Genomic DNA, 20,390 nt, shown 5'->3' with positions numbered 1-20,390 from the left:
TGAAGTTGGGGGGTCGACTTAGAATCGAAACCAAAACATGGCCCCGCCAAGAAAAGCGATACCAACAAGAGCTACAACGTAGTTACAATTTTATGTTTGCTCTATGGCCCTACCCGTATCTTTTTGCTATCCCGCGTGTTTGTTCGCTTTTCGGAAGGGTTTTTCAACATTTTTGAGAGTCTTAATGCAACACTCATGGGGGGGTGTCGATAGTTGATGGAAGCGCCGCTGTTCCCATTTGCGGCGGCACCCTCAGAACGGCGGCGCTTGCGGGGGGTATCGGTAGTTCATGGAAGAGCAGACGCCGCTCGCGGGTTTCTCTTTCTCGGTTTAAAGGCAACGTTTTGACGCGTTCCACTTGAATGCCGGCTACGTGCTACTTCTATGCTTCCCCAGTCGTCATGAGTGCTGCAGGCCCACTAATCGTTCGGCACTCGTTCACAGCAGCGTTCAAGGGGCTGCCATCCTTTATGCCGAAGAAACAAATCACTGCGCAGCGGGCCGCAATTTCGATGTTTCTAAATGAGTGGTGCGAGAGTGGCGACTGCAGCGAAGCGAAATTTTCACCCTGTGAGGGCAAGTGACAAATTTCCCACGTGCCGAAGTCTGGACGCTTTCCGGAGCTGTAGGCTAAGCCTGCGGCGTACGTCGCTGAAATGCCTGATCGGTCCCTGCCAGTGAAGTGCGACGTGGTCATGTGACAAGCCCGGACCTTCGCCTTAATTTTAAGGTTCTGCTCCGCCATGAGTACAACGAGTGGCTGGCAGCAGAAGACTGCGAAATTACGCCAACCGGACCTGTCAAAAGAGCCTCCGTGATGGCTGCATGTGCTTCGGTGCATTTGGCGTGGGCTGCTGTTCTGCAAGATGTCCTGGTGCGGTCGTTTGCCAAATTTGAAATTTCGCTGGACTACGACGCGCTGTGGGACCGCAGCAACGATGACAATGGCAGCATTAGTGAAGACGAGTAGTCGAGTGACCATGTCAGCTACTAATTAATTTTCGTTATCGAATGCGCCCTCGGGTATGCTCTTACATTTTTTTTTTTCCAGTCAAGCGATATGGGGGGGTCGACTTACATTCGAGTCGACTTACAATCGTGTAAATACGGTACACTATGCGATTTTTTGGCTCTTTGCCAATGCACTGTGGCGGAGGTACGGCACTTAACCACTTTGAACGAAGAGGTTCACTCGTTGGCACACAGTGATAAGTATACGTTGGATTCGCCGCTGCAACTGCGCTTGGCCAAGTTCCGCGGACCGTTCACGCATCCCATGACATCCCATGAACGTGGCATTTTCGCTGCTTGTTCCAAATGCAAGTTTCGCGAGCCAGCAGAGCCAGCACAGCACGATGCGATAACGAAACAACTGAAACTCCAAAACGTGCGTGGCGCAGAGTCGCACATGCAGAGTCGAGCGAAAACGAAACCTTTCCACCACCCACACTACTGAAGGGTAACGTCAAAGCGTTATTCCTTTTTTTTTTAGAATCGAACAGAAGTAGACAAGTAGCCTTTTCTTCCGTCTTATAACCTAATAAAATTATCTTGTTAATACGAGTAGTTGAGTACTAGTGACAGAAATTATGATGAGGAGTGCCTTCGTCATCGGGATAGTACCGGAAAGTTGCTGGGGGGTCTCAAATCATGTCATGCATTTACCTCAACTTCTCGGTTACTAAAGCTCTGTTCGCAATTATATTGACGCCTTAGACGTTCTTGAGTACTGCTCTATCACTTTAACCTATAGTAACCTTTAGTGTCCTTTTAAGGATGTTCTGAAGAACCTAGAGTCCGGAGATGATATCAAGGGCCAATGGAAGCCATTTCAAGTAGAACTATCTCAAGTTAAACGAGTACTTTTGAAAGGCTGTAAGGTGGTAATACCCACCACTATGAGGCGTGAAATGCTAGAACGCATTTACCAAGGCTATTTCGGTGTCAACAAATGCAAAGTGAGGGCCAGAGAGTTTGTTTTTTGACCTGGGATGAATCAAGATATAGAATTGTTCAACTATAAATGTTCAGCATGCAGAAAGTACACATATAAACAGCTGACAAAGCCCCTAAGATGCGCCCGGCGCCACACCAGCTATGGAACCGTGTAGGGGCGGACTTTTTCGACTACGGCGGTACAGCATACTTGTGCATTTACGATGCGCTTTTCAACTTTCCCAAGGTGGAGTTGCTCAAACACACATATTCGAGAACTGTCATAGAAGCAGCAAGTGCAATCTTCGCCAGGTATGGCGTACTAGTGGAACTTTGTACCGATAATGGCCCCCAGTTCGCAAGTCATGACTTCACGGCATTTTCTCGGTTATACTGTCATGTACAAGTTTGTGCCGCAGTGGACGAAAGGACGTTGTGAGATAAAGCGGACGTTGTGCCGTAAAGCGGACGCCAACATGCTGGAGGCCGATAAGGTCGGACACATCTTGAAGGGCATCACGGATGATGTGTTCAACCTCCTGCTTTGCAGGAACTGCTCAACGATTGAGTCCATCATTAAGGAATGCCGGAATGTTGAGCAAGCGAAGAGCAAATGCATCGTACAACGCTTCGACTGACTTCCGAATACGGCTGTCACTTCTTCCTGCAGCGACCCACCGGCGTCACATTCGTATACAATGCCAAGCTTGACGCAGGTAATCCGGCGCGAACTTGAGGCTATGGCTCCAAGTTCTCACTGCCCCCATACGCGTGACAACATGACCATCTTGCGTAGTCAAGCTGTTGTCTGCCAAGACATTGCAAACATGGACATCCAGTCTGCCATTCGACCACGTCCCACCCCTACTGCTCCTGTCATTGCCTCTGTTGCACCTTGACAGTTGTTCCCGAATCGATATCGGAACCCCTCTGAGTGGCGCACACCGGATAACAGGCCAATTTGCTTTGCTTGCTCCCGGGTTGGTCACATCTCCCGCCACTGCCGAAGTAGCCGCCAGTACTCCTCGCCTCGACCATATGCTGATCACCACTTCGACCGAGACCCTCAGCCTCTATCACTCCTCTCTGAACTATATCATGCCGGCCTTCCACCTCAAGGAAACACCACTAGCGGCTCGCCCTCGCCGCAACGCCGTCAGTTCCATTCGGCCACACCTCGTCGTCCCTCGCCCCTGTCCTACGCGGGCCACTTGTCTAGAAACTAAGCAATGCAGCCCCCGGAGGTGCGGCTCCATTGGCGACTTGGACTGCAAAACCTCTGCTGATCCCTACTGCTTGACCGAACTTTGTTGAAATTTTTGGTGATGATGTACCCATTCAAGCCCTCATCGATACTGGCACTCAGGTGTCGGTTATGCGAATAGATCTTCGTAGCCGTCTCCGTAAAGTTCTGACACCTGTCAAGTCGCCTGCCGTTTGAGTAGCTAATGGCAGTACAAAAGCCGTGATGGGAATGTGCACTGCCCGTGTTACCATTGCTGGCCGTCCAGTGTTAGTACCGTTCACCGTATTGGCCGAGTGTCCCCACGAAGTAATTCTTAGAATCGACTTTCTGACTGCCCATTCAGCACTTATTGACAGTGCAACCAGCATTCGATAATATCGATAACTCTTTGCCTTGAACTACCCCATTAGTTTGCCGGCCCGACCGATGACCACAAGTCCCGACTACATTCTACTAAATTTGTTTGACTGCAACCTGATGCTGCGACTTACGTCCTCACGTTGCCTTCTCCACCATTTCGAGATGGTCCTTACGTGGTGTTCCCACTTTCCTCCTGGAAAAATCCTCCTGGCCCGTCAAATAGCGCTACCAAGCTCAATTGTAACTCTCGTCCGTAATCAAACGTGGCTTCCTCTTCTAAGCTTCGATTCGTGTCTGCAAGTGCTTCCTGAAGGTGTATCTCTATTCCTTTGAAAGATTGTGAAGAAGCTGCTCTTACCCCCCTTTTTTCTTGGCAAATCAGCTTTTCCTACAGTATGTTTTCACTCAACGTGTGTGTTTATTTCATGCTTGTGCATGCTTATTTCTTCCACTTCTTCTGATGTATTATGTTTTTTCTATAATAAGTGTAACATTTGAGCTCGCATTCATGTGTCCTTATACAAGTGCCAATAGCTGTCACAAGCCACCTTTGCCTATTCCGCAAGATTTATCACTCAAACTATGTGCCGAAAAAGCAAGTTATGGACCCCCTTTTCAAGTTTCATTCCGATTTGACCACAGATATTAAGTTGTGTGCTATCCTGCTAACAAACAGGTACCATGACCTTTTTTCAACCCCGCACAAATGTTGACAAACCACCTTCCTGCTTTCACTGTTCACAGCATGGACACTGCTTCATTCAAAACAGCAATCTACCATAATATTGCATATATATATATATATATATATTTTATGCGAAGCATATTACGAGGGCTCAACCCAGCTCCTCAGGCGCGGCGGTGACCATGAAATCACGTGACACCGTGACGTCACGACAGAGGAGAAGTGGCTTTGGCTCAACTCTTGCAAGACGGGCTGGGTGGGAATCGAACCAGGGTCTCCGGAGTGTGGGACGGAGACGCTACCACTGAGCCACGAGTACAACGCTTCAAAGCGGTACAAAAGCGCCTCTAGTGAATGCGGTGTTGCCTTAGAAACGCGCTGTTTCTAAGGCGTGCGTCTCTTGCTCAGGCGCACATTTCGTTGCCGCGCCGAACGCTGCTTTGCTCGACGCTCACCGCGTCCAATGCGGGGCGCGTAGTCGCTGCCCTGTAGCCCATTGTCTTACACCCCTTGGCGGGTCGACGGGAACGCTGTCGCGTTCCACTCTTGAAGGCGAAGAAGTAATGCATGAGTTGTTTCTTCGTCTAGCCGAACCAAATATAGCCAAGCAACAGCAGTTCACCAGGCTAAACAGTGGTTCAACAACTAAAATAAAGGCTAGTATGCTTCGCATCTTGGGCTTAACCTTACCTAAGCCACAGCCATTTTTTTTACTTGCTTACCACTCTATAGTGCCTTGGGGCCTTGAAAGTATGTATAATAAATAAATAAATAAATAAATAATGTGATGTACCTGTCTTGGGCTCGATGCTGAAGTGTCCAAGATCATTGCCAGCCACAAGGGTATACGTGATCTGTGCATTGACACCCAAGTCTCGGCTGGTGGCCTTAACACCTACACTGATGGGCGATCCGACGGGGGCAGCTTCCGAGACGCCAACGGCATATGCCTGCTGTGTGAACTCTGGCGGGCTGTCGTTGACATCCTGCACAGTCACCATTACATGCACCCGGGAGGCCAGTGGCGGCTGGCCATGGTCCTGCGCCTGCACCGTCAGATTGAAGCGAGCACACTCCTCTCGGTCAAGCGGCCGCTCCAGCCGCACTAGCCCCGAGTGTGCATCCACGCTGAAGTGGCTGCCTGCCGATGCTTCGACCAACGAATAGCTGAGGCGCCGGTTCGGACCTGCACAGCGACAATTCAGAACTGCTATAGGAAGATTGTGGCCACTGTTGCATGTATTTTATTTTTGTTCCTTGGCCATCATGTACCTACTGTGAGCAGAACCACGCATTATTCGAGTGCCTAGCTCAACCACCAGTCAAGTGAGCAGGAAAGCTAACCTTTTGCAGCTGTAGGGGAAGAACACGTGCTCTAGGCTTCATTTTGTTGCTTGAGCTAAGGACGTCTTTTCTTTTTATTTAGTTAAACCTCGATATAACGAACTTAAATATAACAAAATTCTTTATATAACAATGTATTTAACTTTTCATGACATCTTGTCCGTAGAACACCACGTATTTATAACCTCAATATAACGAAGTGTGTTTGTATGTGATTTCAATATAACAAAATTTCACTGCTGCCGCAAAAAAATGCCGAGAGAATAAATGGAAACTTCCGCGGACGCAGATGGTTAAATGATGGAATTACAAGCGGCTGCTTGCTAACAGACCTCTGAAATTACGTGTCACGAAACAAGCGCGACCGTCGAAGGGGCGACGTTGGGAGGGGAGGAAGGGCGGTTGCCCTTCTAAAATTTTCACATGGCCCCCTTTGCCCTCCCCCAAAAGTGCCAAAAAACTGACCCAAGGTAGGTGGTATAATGCAAAATGTCATTTTTGATGTCTTATATTTGGAGGGAGATGCATGAGAGCAGCGCCACTTACAAATGATGGCCTTGTTTTAGCATAACAACTCATTATAGAAAATTTCTGATCACAAGCAATTATTATCACGCTTGTGATAGAATAGGTATAGGTCAAAGCAACACTTCTGTGCCGGCCGCGCTAGCTTTGCGGCCAGATCATTGCTAGAGGTCGCGGATTTTATCCCGACTGCAGCAGCCGCATTTTGATGGGGCGGAATAAAAAAAAACACTCATGCACTGAGAATTGGGAACACTTTAAAACATACCATGGTGTCAAAATTAACCCAAATTTCCGTCGTGGAGGAAGACGAGGCTTACCGGGTCTTTTTGAAAGTAGGTAGTGTTGTCTCAGCTGTTTTCTGTGAGAAAAGCTGCGGCTTAGAATGGTCTAGCCCGTGTTCACTCCGTCTTTCCGTCGTGTGCTTAGGTGGCAGCTCGAAACCGATATGAGTTTGAACTGCAGTCCGTTGATCTAAGAATACACTGATTGCACTCGATACATTTAGACATACGTACATTGGCTTATTGCTCTCATGATTGCGACCAATGTTGTTTTTCGTGTGGAACGTTTCGCTGGTCACAGGCGACGTGCATTTTCATGCGCCAGCCGCGTCCCCAGCTCCATCAAGCACCATCAGCCACAACGAACTTTTTGAAATCGAAGCCCAAGCACGTCGGCGCGAAATTTTATGCGTATGAGACGCACCCGATAACCTGCTTTTTCATGTCTTGTGATGACACAACGCTAACTCATCAATGTCGCCGGTGGTTGAAGTGATCGCTGCAAGCAGGGATCCTCCAGCCATCGCTTTCGAGTATACAATCACGATTTCGCGTCTTGTCATCCGCCGCGTCGGAGGCCATCTGTTGCGCTGTGCAAGGTGAGGTTGGCCGAGCACGCGTCTTGCGCTGAGTCGCGCGAAAGTGATCGTATCCTTGAATGCAACTATATATTTTCAAGCTGGCAATGCATAAATGGGCCGACTACGCCGAGCGCGCGCCGGCCTCGCCGGACGCTGCCATGCTGGTAGCATGTTTACATTTGGCCAGCTGTACCGGCATTCGATTTCGCAAACTTCGGGCAGGTTCGGGTTGTCTTGGGATCCCAGCCCACGTGACTTCCTGTCAGAACTGGAACTAGCCGGCTGCCATCTGGCTGCCAGCGTGCGGCCAGAACTCCGAAAATCGAAGAGGCCCACTGTCACAGCACAGGCATTGGCACCCGTGAAACCTTCCTACGCCCCTGTCATTGCTTTGAAATAGACTCCATATAGGGTGCTGTCCGAGGCCTAGCTTGTGTAGTGAACAGTGTACAGTCAGAGTACAGTCAGAGAGCAGTTATTTGCGTTTGCGAAACCTGCTGTACTGTCTGACCAAATGTGACACTGACTGAAATGCCTATTGCGTGCTCTATTTTTTAGCAGTTCTCTCCTCTCTTCTATTCGTTTTGGTTATTCTTTTCTCACATACCTCTTTTTTATTCTTTTTCCCATTTCCAGTGTTCAGAATCACCAGCCGGCACCACAAGGGTGCATTATTTTACTTTTTTATTTTTTGTAGTCTAGTGCACCTTTACCAAAGTTGGAATTGATATGCACATTGCTTAGTGGTGTAAGTTCTCTCTTCCGTTGTGAAATTGCTCTTTTGAAGCTATATTGTGAACTAGTTAACCCATGTTATTTTGTTTCTGCAGGGTACTAGTTTTTTTTTCTTTATCTAATACTATTCTTTATGTATGTGCTGTACAATGTATTATATAAAACATACCATGGTGTCAAAATTAACCCAGTAGTTCGCCACTACAGCGTGTCTCATAATCCAATTGTGACTTTGGCACGTAGAGCCCCATAATTCAATTGAAGTTTAATACTTCTGCCACTATGCGATGTGCCATGTGAGGCAATGACAATACTCAACCCTCTCAGAGGTTATAAAATATGGCGCACAACAGTGCCTCAAGTGAACACATCTCTCTGTGTGTTCTGTGTACTATGCACATGAACAGCAATGGTGCAGGCAAGGTAATGTTTAAAATCAACTCAGCACTCTCGTGTTGGGCTTAAACGTTGAAGAAATGAAACATTCGTCGTCAACATCACTGTTTATTATCGTCAATCAAAGCAAACAGCACAGAAAGCTTTGCTTACATAGATTCGCACAGTGCGTGGGGTCTGCCCAATTTTTCCTTCATTCCTACTACCGTACGTACTCGTCGATGGGCTCGGTGGATTCTTGGCCCAAACGCCACTTCGAGCCGCAACACTCCATAGTGCGTCTCCATTAGGCGTGTGTGTCTTACCAACAGGCAATTAGGTTCGTGGAGGAAGACGAGGCTTACCGGGTCTTTTTGAAAGTAGGTAGTGTTGTCTCAGCTGTTTTCTGTGAGAAAAGCTGCGGCTTAGAATGGTCATGGCCTCTCAACTCGTTTGACCCCATTTGCAATTTTTTGGCCAAAGCTATTACATCGGAGGCACGAACTTGCCGATTCACGCAAGCAGACCAAATAATGAAGTGTAGCCCATTTTAAAGAACAATTGGCACCATTTTTATATTATTGTGGCAGTTTGCACTGTACCTCAAAAGGTACTATGCAAGTGGGGCTGTCTGAGCAGTTTTTCGGATTCCACAACGCTGAGCACTTGGATGCAAGGTCACTCCTGGGCTACATGAGAGAAATGTTGGATCGCTTCGGCATTGATGTTCAGCTGTGCATTGCTCAAACATATGATGGTGTGGGTGTTATGAGCGGTACATCAAGTGGTGTCCAGGCACTGTTCAGGCAGGAAGTGCTGCAGGCAGTCCACTGCATGAACCACCGTCTCAATCTAGTCATGTTTGCAAGGAACCGTTGAGGTATTTTTTTCTCTCTCCTTTAGAACGCTGTGATTCAGGTTCAGACGGTTCTCTGAGATGGAGCCTCCAAGAACACAATTGAGGACAAAGCCGTTTGTTTAAAAAAACACACACACAAACTTCTAATAAAACTAAAACGAGGATAAAAAATACCATAAAATAAACACTCAAAGAGACATTACGGCAAGAAACGCGCTTAGGGCTAGGATGGTATTAACAGTACGCGAGTCCAGGCTGACCGCGACTGTGAGGGCACATATTAGTCTCGACATGGAGAAACGCAGACAGGATGACGAGAGAAGTGGTGTCGGTTTCACCAAAGGCCGGGTGTTGGACAGTTGACCAGGTGACCAGAGCGCAGGAGTTCTGGCTTGGAGAGGGAAGGCATGAGGCTTGGCGGCATGAGCAGATGGCGGCGGCATTCTGGCCAGGCAGCTGGGCGTAGAACTCAGACCTGTAGCTTGACTGCTCTTGCCCTGCCCCCAGGCATAGAGGCTAGCCAGCCTCGGGCAGCTGGCGGCACGAGCAGATGGCGGCAGCGCTCTGGCCAGGCAGCTGGGCATAGAACTCGAGCCCGTAGCCCGACTGCTCTCGTCCTGCCCTCGGGCACCGAGGCTTACCGGCCTCGGGCAGTGGTTCACGATCGAACAGGGTGGCGACGCACAGGAACGAGTTGGCAGGAGGCCCCGACCGGGTGAAGTCCTGGTGGCTCAAGTTTGGAACACGACGGCCTGTCTTCAAAGCACGCTCCGATGGCCGGCCTTCTCCTGGCGTCCTGGAACTCTCCCCACATCCCCCCCTTCTCCTGCCAGAGTGCCTCGCTTTTCTGCCGCTCTGGCCAATTCGTCGTTTGCTCATTGGCTGTTTGGTGCTCCGTGGTTTCTTCTGATTGGGTTGGCTTTGTTTTTTAACGCGACAGCGTTAAGGAGCTCGTGTCGCAGAAAAGCTGGTGTCGTCGGCGTCCGCGGCGTTGGCCGTGAGCGATAAATCACAGAAGGCACCTTATAAATAAAAAACATCTTGCAAGATAGGCCGGTGGGAATCGAACCAGGGTCTCCGGAGTGTGAGACGGAGACGCTACCACTCAGCCACGAGTTCGTTCCTTCAAAACGGGACAAAATCGCCTCTGGTGAATGTGGTGTTGCCTTAAAAACGTGCCGTAGAAAGTTATACTGCGGTGTATATCGGTAATTATGACCATGTAACTTACAGAAGTCGCAGTTTCACGAGTAGCGAAGTACGTTTCCGCTAAACTTCTCCTGCGCTCTGCGCACACGCAGAGTCATCTTGCAGCAAACACAGAAGACACCCTCCTCGCAATGTACGACGCTGCCCCGACACGTGGCGCGCAACTCGCCCCATGACCGCGTCCGCCTTCATGGCGCGTCGGGGCCCGGCTATCTCTGCCGATCGCGACGTTTGGCTGGCGTAGCGCATTTGAGTAGGCGGTGCGAATGGGGTGCGATAACGCTATCGCGTTCCACTCTTGAAGGCGAAGCTTAAGCGTCCTCCAAATTTTTAGTTTCTTGCGCCGCGTGTTCACGTGCCGGACGCTCTTCGACATTGTCGTTTTCCATCCAGTACAGGATTCGCCTCTGCCCGCACACTACTTGTCATCTGCTTCTTCTTCTTTCCAACCACTGCACCTTGTCGCACACTACACACATCACAAATGCCTCTACGTTTTCCTGAGTGGATGTGCAATTCACTCTCTGTACATAGATGAGCAGAAAAGGTTGTCTTTGCCAGTGATAGAGTTGCAGCGTCTCAGCGATACACGATGGGCCTGCTAGATAGCAGCTTGGACAGTGATAATGAAAAGCTTTCTTGCTATCCTTGTATATCTCACCAACATCATCGCTACAAACAGCAGGCGGGCAATGGAAGCTAGGGGTTTGCTTGCGCAAATGAACTTCTCGTTTCTCTTGCATTTAAGCCTGTTTACCAAGGTACTCAGCTGCCTTAAGGTTCTTTTGGACCTATTGCAAAGTAGAGACTGTAATATTAGTCGAGCATGCCTCATGGCATTCACAGTCACTGACGAGTTCTCTGAAATAAGAAATTCGCAGAACACATCTCACACTGTCTGGGCACAAACATGCAGTATTTCAGAGAAGAACGGGGAGTCTCAAAGAGAAAAGCATAGAATGACGCACCTTGAGCTTCATTTAAAACAGTATGTATTGAGCAAAGGACGGCCCGTTGAAGAAGAGTCTCCAGATTCAAAGGAAACATTCAGAGTCCAAATTTTCCTACCCGTATTGGGCCATCTGATTACGGAGCTGACTAGGTGGTTCACGGAGAATAACGATGTACTCTGGGAGTCAGCGCCCTCCGCTCCCGGAGTGAGAATTTTATGGACATCTCCTTACTCAAGCCTTTTGCCGAGCACCATGCATGCGACATAGAAAGCGCTGAGGTTGAGTGCAAGCTGGTAACAAAACTTCTTCAGCGTATCGAAGCCAAAAGGAAGTGCAAGATAGATACACTGCTGCAACTGGTGACTGTCTTGGAAGAATATAAACTAGACTTCCAAGAACTGCACAAGCTAGGTGTTATCACTGTGATGATGCCAGCATTGTGATACCGGCTTGCGAGCACATGTTTTCGTGCCTTCAAAGATTGAAGACTTATCTTCGCATCAAGATAACGAATAACCGTCAGGGCAACCTAGCTGGGCTTGCAGTCTCTTGCCAATAAAATAGATCTTCAACGTATTGTCGACATGTTTGATTATTGACAGTAATCGACTTACACATCTGCACTAGTATGCTGGTATAATGATACCCCATCGCATCTCTGTGGCGCTTTTGCAAGAAAATTGTGCAGCACGGGTGTAGGATCGATACCTATACCGGTATCAGAGCACCTGCTCTACCATCGAAATGAATCCCGGCTACAGGGTCCATTATAAAAGCAATGAGCATCTCCTGGGAAAAATAGATTTATTGACTGGACCTGTACAGATAGATAAAATTCTTCAAAATACTCTCCCCCTGCATCAATACACTTGTGGAGACACACACTGCCACGCCTGGAGACACCCTGAAAATCCTCGACGGGAATGTCTCTCAGGAATGCGGTAACAGGCTCTTGAATGTTTTCCGCGGTCTCCGAATGCTTTCCTTTCAGCACTCCCTTCAGTCGGAGAAACAAAAAAAAATCGCACGAAGCCAAGTCGGGACTGTAAAGGGGTGGGGGACCACCAGGGTGTTGCTCCAGGCCAGGAAGTTGGTAACATTGAAGGATGTGTGGCTGGGGCCATTGTGATGGTGGAGTTTGACCGTGTCTTTGATGTCAGCCCTCACGCGCGCGACCCGCCGTTTCAATCATTTGAGCCCCTCCAGATAAAAGGCTCAGTTGATAGTTTCTCCCTGCGGTACAAACTCAAAATGGATGATTCCTCGGGAGTCAAAGGAGACAATGAGCATTGTTTTGATTTGAGACTTGCTCATCATGCTTTCTTGTGGCGGGGGATGATCTTGTGTGCCACTCACTATGCCTTTTCGATTCTGGGTCGTACACGAACATCCGGGGGTCATCTCCGGTTACGACACAGTTAAGATAGTCCTGCTCATTTTGAATCAAATCCAAGAATTCTTGACGCCATAAAACTCGAAGTTCTTTCTGATCTTCCATCAGCACTTTTGGCACAAGGTTTGTGCAGAACTTATGCATTTGCAGATCCTCGGTCACTATCCCATGTAAAACAAATGTAGACATGTGTAGGGTGTCAGCAATTTACTGCATGCTCAATTGACGGTCGGAATGCAAAACTTCGCATGCACGATCCACGTTTTCGCCGGTTCTGGTCGTTGTTCGGCATCCAAAGGGGGTTCGTCGGTGACCTCCTCCCGGTCCTCCTTAAACGCCTTGTGCCATCTCCGGAACTGTAACCTTGAAATGCAGTCGTCCTTGAAGGCCTCTTGAAGCATCTGGAATGTTTCGGTTGCATTCTTTCCAAGCTTCACGCAAAACTTCATAGCTTATCGCTGTTCAAGCGAACGCTCCACTGTGCCACGTTACCCACTCACACTGCTCGGAGTAAATTGGCGACCGGTTGCGTTGACAGGGCAGAACGCTCACCACATTTCTCGATCGGTTTTACAGCACTGCCGTGGATAGTCGTGTCATAATAAAATTATGCGCATTACTTTCATAATGGACCCTGTATGTTTTGTTTTGCACTGGGCTTCTTTGATTTTCCACTTCTGGCTACCCGCGGGCTGCCAGAGCCAGCCAGAGCGTCTTCGTTTTTCTCGGGTTGCTCCGCCCACCGCGCTACGCACTTCCGCCGGGCGTTCGTTTTGCTCGCGCTGGACGGTTCTGGCTACCCGCGGGCTGCCAGAACCTGCCAGGACGATTTTGGTCTGGCTGCTCCCTGGAAGTTCTCTGGCTAGCAGACGACTAAAAGAGGCGATGGGCGCTCGCGGCCATCTTTACGGGGACTTCACGGATTGCAACGCGGGCGCTTCAGGACTTAAATTTACCTCGCTTAGCCAACTGTCTACGGTCATCTTCGGATTTCCTTACTTCTAGCGTTATCTTTTTAGGTGCTAACGCTCCGTTCCGCATCGCGAAGCAGCGTGATACGAGCCGTGGTGAACTGTTTGAAGCTTTTGTGTGTGTGTATATGTGTGTGTCCCCTGATTGCTTCTTCGCGGCGGTGAACAGCGCGCCACACTCTCATGTGTGCATGAATGAATGAATGAATTCATGTTATCTGCATCGTGTTCCATGCAAGTTATAGACGCTCATTCACACATTGCGGTACATTTTGGGTTCGTATTTCTCTGGTGGTGTTCCTTTTGACATATCTCGCGTATGTATATCTCTCCTTTCTCTGCAGTTAGCGAAGGCTTTGCAGCTAGCCCGTGTTCACTCCGTCTTTCCGTCGTGTGCTTAGGTGGCAGCTCGAAACCGATATGAGTTTGAACTGCAGTCCGTTGATCTAAGAATACACTGATTGCACTCGATACATTTAGACACACGTACATTGGCTTATTGCTCTCATGATTGCGACCAATGTTGTTTTTCGTGTGGAACGTTTCGCTGGTCACACGCGACGTGCATTTTCATGCGCCAGCCGCGTCCCCAGCTCCATCAAGCACCATCAGCCACAACGAACTTTTTGAAATCGAAGCCCAAGCAGGTCGGCGCGAAATTTTATGCGTATGAGACGCACCCGATAACCTGCTTTTTCATGTCTTGTGATGACACAACGCTAACTCATCAATGTCGCCGGTGGTTGAAGTGATCGCTGCAAGCAGGGATCCTCCAGCCATCGCTTTAGAGTATACAATCATGATTTCGCGTCTTGTCATCCGCCGCGTCGGAGGCCATCTGTTGCGCTGTGCAAGGTGAGGTTGGCCGAGCACGCGTCTTGCGCTGAGTCGCGCGAAAGTGATCGTATCCCTGAATGCAACTATATATTTTCAAGCTGGCAATGCATAAATGGGCCGACTACGCCGAGCGCGCGCCGGCCTCGCCGGACGCTGCCATGCTGGTAGCATGTTTACATTTGGCCAGCTGTACCGGCATTCGATTTCGCAAACTTCGGGCAGGTTCGGGTTGTCTTGGGATCCCAGCCCACGTGACTTCCTGTCAGAACTGGAACTAGCCGGCTGCCATCTGGCTGCCAGCGTGCGGCCAGAACTCCGAAAATCGAAGAGGCCCACTGTCACAGCACAGGCATTGGCACCCGTGAAACCTTCCTACGCCCCTGTCATTGCTTTGAAATAGACTCCATATAGGGTGCTGTCCGAGGCCTAGCTTGTGTAGTGAACAGTGTACAGTCAGAGTACAGTCAGAGAGCAGTTATTTGCGTTTGCGAAACCTGCTGTACTGTCTGACCAAATGTGACACTGACTGAAATGCCTATTGCGTGCTCTATTTTTTAGCAGTTCTCTCCTCTCTTCTATTCGTTTTGGTTATTCTTTTCTCACATACCTCTTTTTTATTCTTTTTCCCATTTCCAGTGTTCAGAATCACCAGCCGGCACCACAAGGGTGCATTATTTTACTTTTTTATTTTTTGTAGTCTAGTGCACCTTTACCAAAGTTGGAATTGATATGCACATTGCTTAGTGGTGTAAGTTCTCTCTTCCGTTGTGAAATTGCTCTTTTGAAGCTATATTGTGAACTAGTTAACCCATGTTATTTTGTTTCTGCAGGGTACTAGTTTTTTTTTCTTTATCTAATACTATTCTTTATGTATGTGCTGTACAATGTATTATATAAATTTTCATTTTTTTAGCAGAAGCACTGCTGTGTAAGTATGCTAAATTTGAATTTATATCTTACTGCGATGCTGGAATAGCTTATTCACATTGATTGGCCTTCAGCCCAGTTAAACATAGTCAAAATGCAATGCCTGTTTCCTGCCTCCCTGCCCCCCTAAAACAACTTGCTTGCCGTGGGTGTTCGCCCAGTCAAAAAATCCTGGCGTCACCCCTGATGTTCCGTATAAAATCCAAGTGCGATAACATCCTATCGCGCCCCACGCATTGTGTGCTTTAGGTGCAAGTAAAAGTGCGTGAAGGTGAGAAAGAAAGATGGTCACTTCACGAGTGCCGCCTTCCTGCGTGAGCAAAAGGAAAGGAGTGGAGGGGAGCGAGCGAGCTGTAACGCGATCAAGTGCGCATGAGGGGGTGGGAGGGAGGGGTAGTTGGCATGCATCTGGGCCACGGCTGCTCATGGCTATAAGCATGACTGAGGGCATATGCAGCCACGCACTCTGCTTTAGAGGTAATCTGCAGCGTGTTCAAAGAGTGAGTGTGCCGAGATGGCATGGCAGTATGTAAGCTGTCTTGCCGCGCGTTTAGTATAGAAGGTTGCGTAATCTCGAGTTTCAGTGACCTGTTGGAGCAAGAGGCAGGCGAAACATTCACTCCACACTGCCGGCGCTTTTCCTGATAGCTCCTCACAGTGCAGGTGATGTTATCAACTGCGGGGGCAGAGTGCATGCGAAAGCATGGCTGACTTTGCTTAATTCGTACTGTCGAGAAGATATTGTCGACGCACGTGGCATGAAAACGCCTCATTTGTCACCGACTCCCAAATTAATTAAAATGAATTGTTTTCTCATTCAAGCTTGCTTTTTTTTCTATTGCCCAGTAAATCTGGAAAATTCTGAGGCACCTTACTGCGTAAGAAAAATGTAAGTGGCGAGGTGGCCCATGTGGTACGCCTCATATCAGAGTTAACCTCCGCCAACGTGGCATTTGCACAATCCTGACTGTTCAGCATGGAACACTCAAAACCAAAGCTGCCGGCTTGTTCAGCAGCTGCCACCGTGTTAGCAAAAGGTCTCTGATTTCACAACGCTGCATCCAACAACATGAATGAATTTGATAGGTCAAACAAGCCAGCCGGCATTGTTCGCTGAAATGTCAATAGTAGTCCTAGCGCCAACACTCACGAAGACCCGCCGTATTACCAAATTCCATCCACGTTGGTAGCTCCAAATGTGGGGGTAGCTCTGTGCATGTGGCTCGGGCTGAAGGCGAGCTCCACATCTAGCCACACACAATTGTTGGTTGGTACTCCCCAACCTGTAGTGCGTGTAATCGCAGCCACGTCGGGTTCGGACGAATAAGGCGACCAGCAGCGTCAACTCTAACAATGTTCAGTGCTACAAGCAATAAATGACTCTGGCAGAAGGAAGTCCTCTCTGCAATAAGTAATAAATAGCATTGCCTCATTGCTTGGGATAGTCAGGCAAAGGAGGGCGCTCACGGCCCTAGCAAAAATGCCAATAGAATTTTCTATTGGTCCAATAGAGCTGTGCTATGGGTTCTATAGGTAACTGATTGGAACTCTATCGGTTTTATTGGAATTCTATTGGTAACCATAGGTTCCAATAGGCGACATCTATTTCTTGCCTATAGGTCCGATAGACTTTGCATTGGTGCCAATAGGGGACAGCTATTTGTCACTTATAGAACCAATAGATTTGTATTGGCACCAATAGGGGACAGCTATTTGTCACTTATCGAACCAATAGATTTGTATTGGTACCAATAGGGTCAAATAGATGCCAGCTATTTGTCACTTATAGAACCAATAGATTTGTATTGGCACCAATAGGGTCAAATAGATGCCAGCTATTTGTCACTTATAGGACCAGCAGAGGTTGTATTGGTACCAATAGGGCCCAGCAGAGCTTGTATTGGCACCAATAGGGTCAAATAGATAGCAACTGCTACTTGTCCTATAGAGCCAGTAGAGCTTGTATTGGTACCAATGGGCATCAATAAGTGGCAGGTGTTATCAGCGACCTAAAGACTAATGTGGTTGCTATCAGTACCAGCAGTATACTGCTAGGAGTTTTGAGCTACTTGGTTCAAACTTAGTCAGTAGAACATATTATTCCCTGTAGAACCGAGAGCTTCATTTGGATCAAGCTTAATAAAATGGCAGTTTTTATTCATTAAATAGAAACTGCATGAAATATATATGAATGAGGATTTTTCAAAATGTGGCAGCAATTTTACTAATACTTGATGCCTTAATCGCTCAGTAACAATTCTCTATTAATTTAACTTGTGCAGATATTCTGCTCAATATTCTGCTTATGCTATAAACTTGTATAAAGTTGAACAAGATCAAGGTTCACAGGAAGTGAAAGGCTTCAAGTGATCAAGTGGTTGATCAAAGAATGTCGCTGGAGCATATAAACAATGGAATTGTGTTCATCAGGGCAGGAAATGCTTTTCTTGGCAGCTTTCACGTGCATGTATCCTACTCGCCCTCAATGCAGTAGGAGAAGCTGGTACATGAGTAGGGCAAGGGAAGTCAAAGTATAAGGCAAAATTAAGGATTATCGATGTTTGCTTTGTTTTGAGTTATTTCCACCTCAAAAAGAGCCAACAGCAGCACTACCAACTGTTCCCCCTCTCACGCTTAACACCTCCCACTTTTTTTTTTACACTTTGATTACCCAAGCTCACTTTATGCGCCGGCTTAATCTCTTTCTCACCCATTAAAGGTACGGGGTAATTTACTCATGCCTAAATGCTGCTAAGAAAGCAGTTGCTGCTCGACAGTACGTCATCTTGTCAAAATCACTCAAAATGACATTCCTTGTTAAATCACTGCTAAGGCTTGTGGCATTAAGGACATGCTCTCTATACATGCTACAAATATGTGCATTTACACATTACCAGGTTTTTTTTAATGGCTGCTGTTTTTGTAGTTTTCTTTTTCATCCTTATATAAATCTTCCCAAGAACTTGGACAGTGCTTTGCCACCGTGCCTTAAGCAGACTGTTTCCTGTTACCACTAGCATCAACCTTCATTGCATTCTTTTAGATGTAGCTCTTGTTTCCTTTCTCAGTGTGGAAAAAAGTATTTCTTTTTGAACCCCGACTTCAATGTGTGCAGTTAGTAGTTTTTGTGCACAGATTCTATAATTAGCTGTCTTTCCGTGTCACTCCAACGTTTAGGCATTTGTGCAGACCAGCACAATACAGGTATAGTGATAGTGCAGACATGAACAAAGTGCTGGTTTCCAACAAACATTTATTTTAAATGTGAAGCATACATATTGAAAAAAAAAAAGAGGTAAATGAGCAAGTGTTGTGGGAACTTGTAATTAACAGTTATCTCCTTGAACCTTTATAAAAGACAAAAATATCTTCCAAGTTTATATGATGAGACATGAGAACGACCAAAATCTAGTTGCTAGTGCCACCTTCATTGAGCAGCATCCTATGCACTAAGTGAGCTTTAATTTATATACAGCAAAGGTGGTGATGTGAACAGAGTACACAATGGTCTAGCTGGTCATGTCAGCGTTCACACCCGAAAGAGAGAAGGGGAATAAACTTTATACACAACATTCACAGCCATTTTCGTCAGGCCACTATCTGATTCGTCATCATGAGAGGGTGAACAAGAACAAAACATAGTCCACCAGTGCCACTAGAATGTAAACTGATTCTCTTACAACAATGTGTAGTTGGCACCTTGATGCACAAATCACACACTATTTCACAGTGCAGGTGCTTGGTCATTTCATTTGTGGGGGGGGGGTTTCATTTCATTTATTTCCACTTTAAAGGTCCAAGGGCCTTTAAAGGTCCAAGGGCATAATTACCTAAGACGGGGGGAAGGCGTAGACGAACATATGACACGGCCACAGAGGTACAGTATCAGTACAGTGAAGTACAGAGGTACAAGTGTAACAGCAGATACAAAAATAGAAATAGCAAAAAAAAGAAAAAATACAGCACAAAAGTGCAGAGATACAACAGCATAAAAATACGGCAGCAGATTTCCACACAGCGAGAGCATGAAACACATTAGCTACATATGTACTATGGAATATGGCTGATTAATTTTTCCCAGAATAGTTCGCTGTCAGTGCATGAGGCTATGGTATCGAGTAGATTGTTTCAGTGGGTTATTGCTTGAGGAAAGAATGAGGCTAGCATTGATGAAGTACGGCTGTTAAGTCATGCTATGGCGTTGCTGTGGTTGATACGGGAGGAAGTTCGGTGTGGCGGTTTTAAGAGAGGGTGTCTGGACTTCGGGTGATAAAAGGCTTTGCGCCACACGAAACCCGGAGAGCAGAACACCTGTGCATGTTTCTAGAATTCCACAACCAGCATTACTGTAGTAGACAGAGACAACATATGGATCACAAAGTTAAGAACATGGCAGCGCATACTTCACAAGCCTGCTACTTTAGCCATTCTTCTAGCTGTGAATGCATTTCTAGCTAAAGTTTGCCAATTTCACACTCTCCCTACTTTTCATATTTGTGTTCTATAAATGTCATTCTAACTTGTCTAGTATCATTTTAATGCACAGTTACAAACTGGGACATCCTTCTGATCTTTCTAGGCTTCTGCTAGTTATTTATTTTCAAGATGTTTGTACTTGATCCACTCAACTTCCTATTGACAGACAGCTGACTTATGCAACCTGGCACAATCAGGGCCCAATTTTCAGTGAAGCTGTTTCTTCCGAGTAGTTGCATTTAAGATTTCAGTTGCCAGTAATTAAGCCACACACCATAAAATATTGGCCGCCTACGACTTCACTTTCAAACATTGCCTGTAAACAGTGCATTCAAGCGCTTTCTTCACTTTTCAGCAAAATGCTTCACTCACAAACATTTAAGTTAGCATGGATATGAGCCGTAATTATTCTCCCCATTTTCAACAAATTTAATTTGTATGGCTGTTATAGTTCTCTCGGGGGAGCAGGCTAAATTATATATTCGTGAAACACACTTACGATACTTAGGTGCACTGGAAGAATTTAGTGCAAAGGCCGCAATTAACCCACACACTTTCAACTTTGCCTAAAAGAACAGATTCACGTTAATGCAGCTCTGCCAGACCGTCAGAAAGGCCATCTACTGAGTCTCGTGAACGAATTTGCGGACTGTTTTTCAACGTCATCCAAAGTGCGGCGCATGTCCATCACAAAG

The 20,390-nt window shown here is 47.2% G+C and overlaps 1 protein-coding gene and 1 pseudogene across 2 annotated transcripts in view; one reads left to right on the top strand and one right to left on the bottom strand.

The window, feature by feature from the left end:
- The window catches only part of LOC135919943 (fat-like cadherin-related tumor suppressor homolog), a 375,972-nt gene that overhangs the window by 144,947 nt on the left and 210,635 nt on the right, over positions 1–20,390 (bottom strand). For both annotated transcript variants that reach the window (XM_065453965.2, XM_065453966.2), the window contains exon 23: positions 5,020–5,412. In XM_065453965.2, the coding sequence (XP_065310037.2) occupies positions 5,020–5,412 (393 nt within the window). The remainder of the gene's footprint in view (positions 1–5,019; positions 5,413–20,390) is intronic.
- On the top strand, positions 8,686–11,690 carry LOC135919935 (52 kDa repressor of the inhibitor of the protein kinase-like; annotated as a pseudogene).

This window comes from Dermacentor albipictus, chromosome 3 (genome assembly GCF_038994185.2).
Source record: "Dermacentor albipictus isolate Rhodes 1998 colony chromosome 3, USDA_Dalb.pri_finalv2, whole genome shotgun sequence".
Taxonomy (NCBI): domain Eukaryota; kingdom Metazoa; phylum Arthropoda; class Arachnida; order Ixodida; family Ixodidae; genus Dermacentor; species Dermacentor albipictus.
Note: the sequence above shows the minus strand (reverse complement) of the source record. Positions and strands in the feature narration are given on the sequence as shown.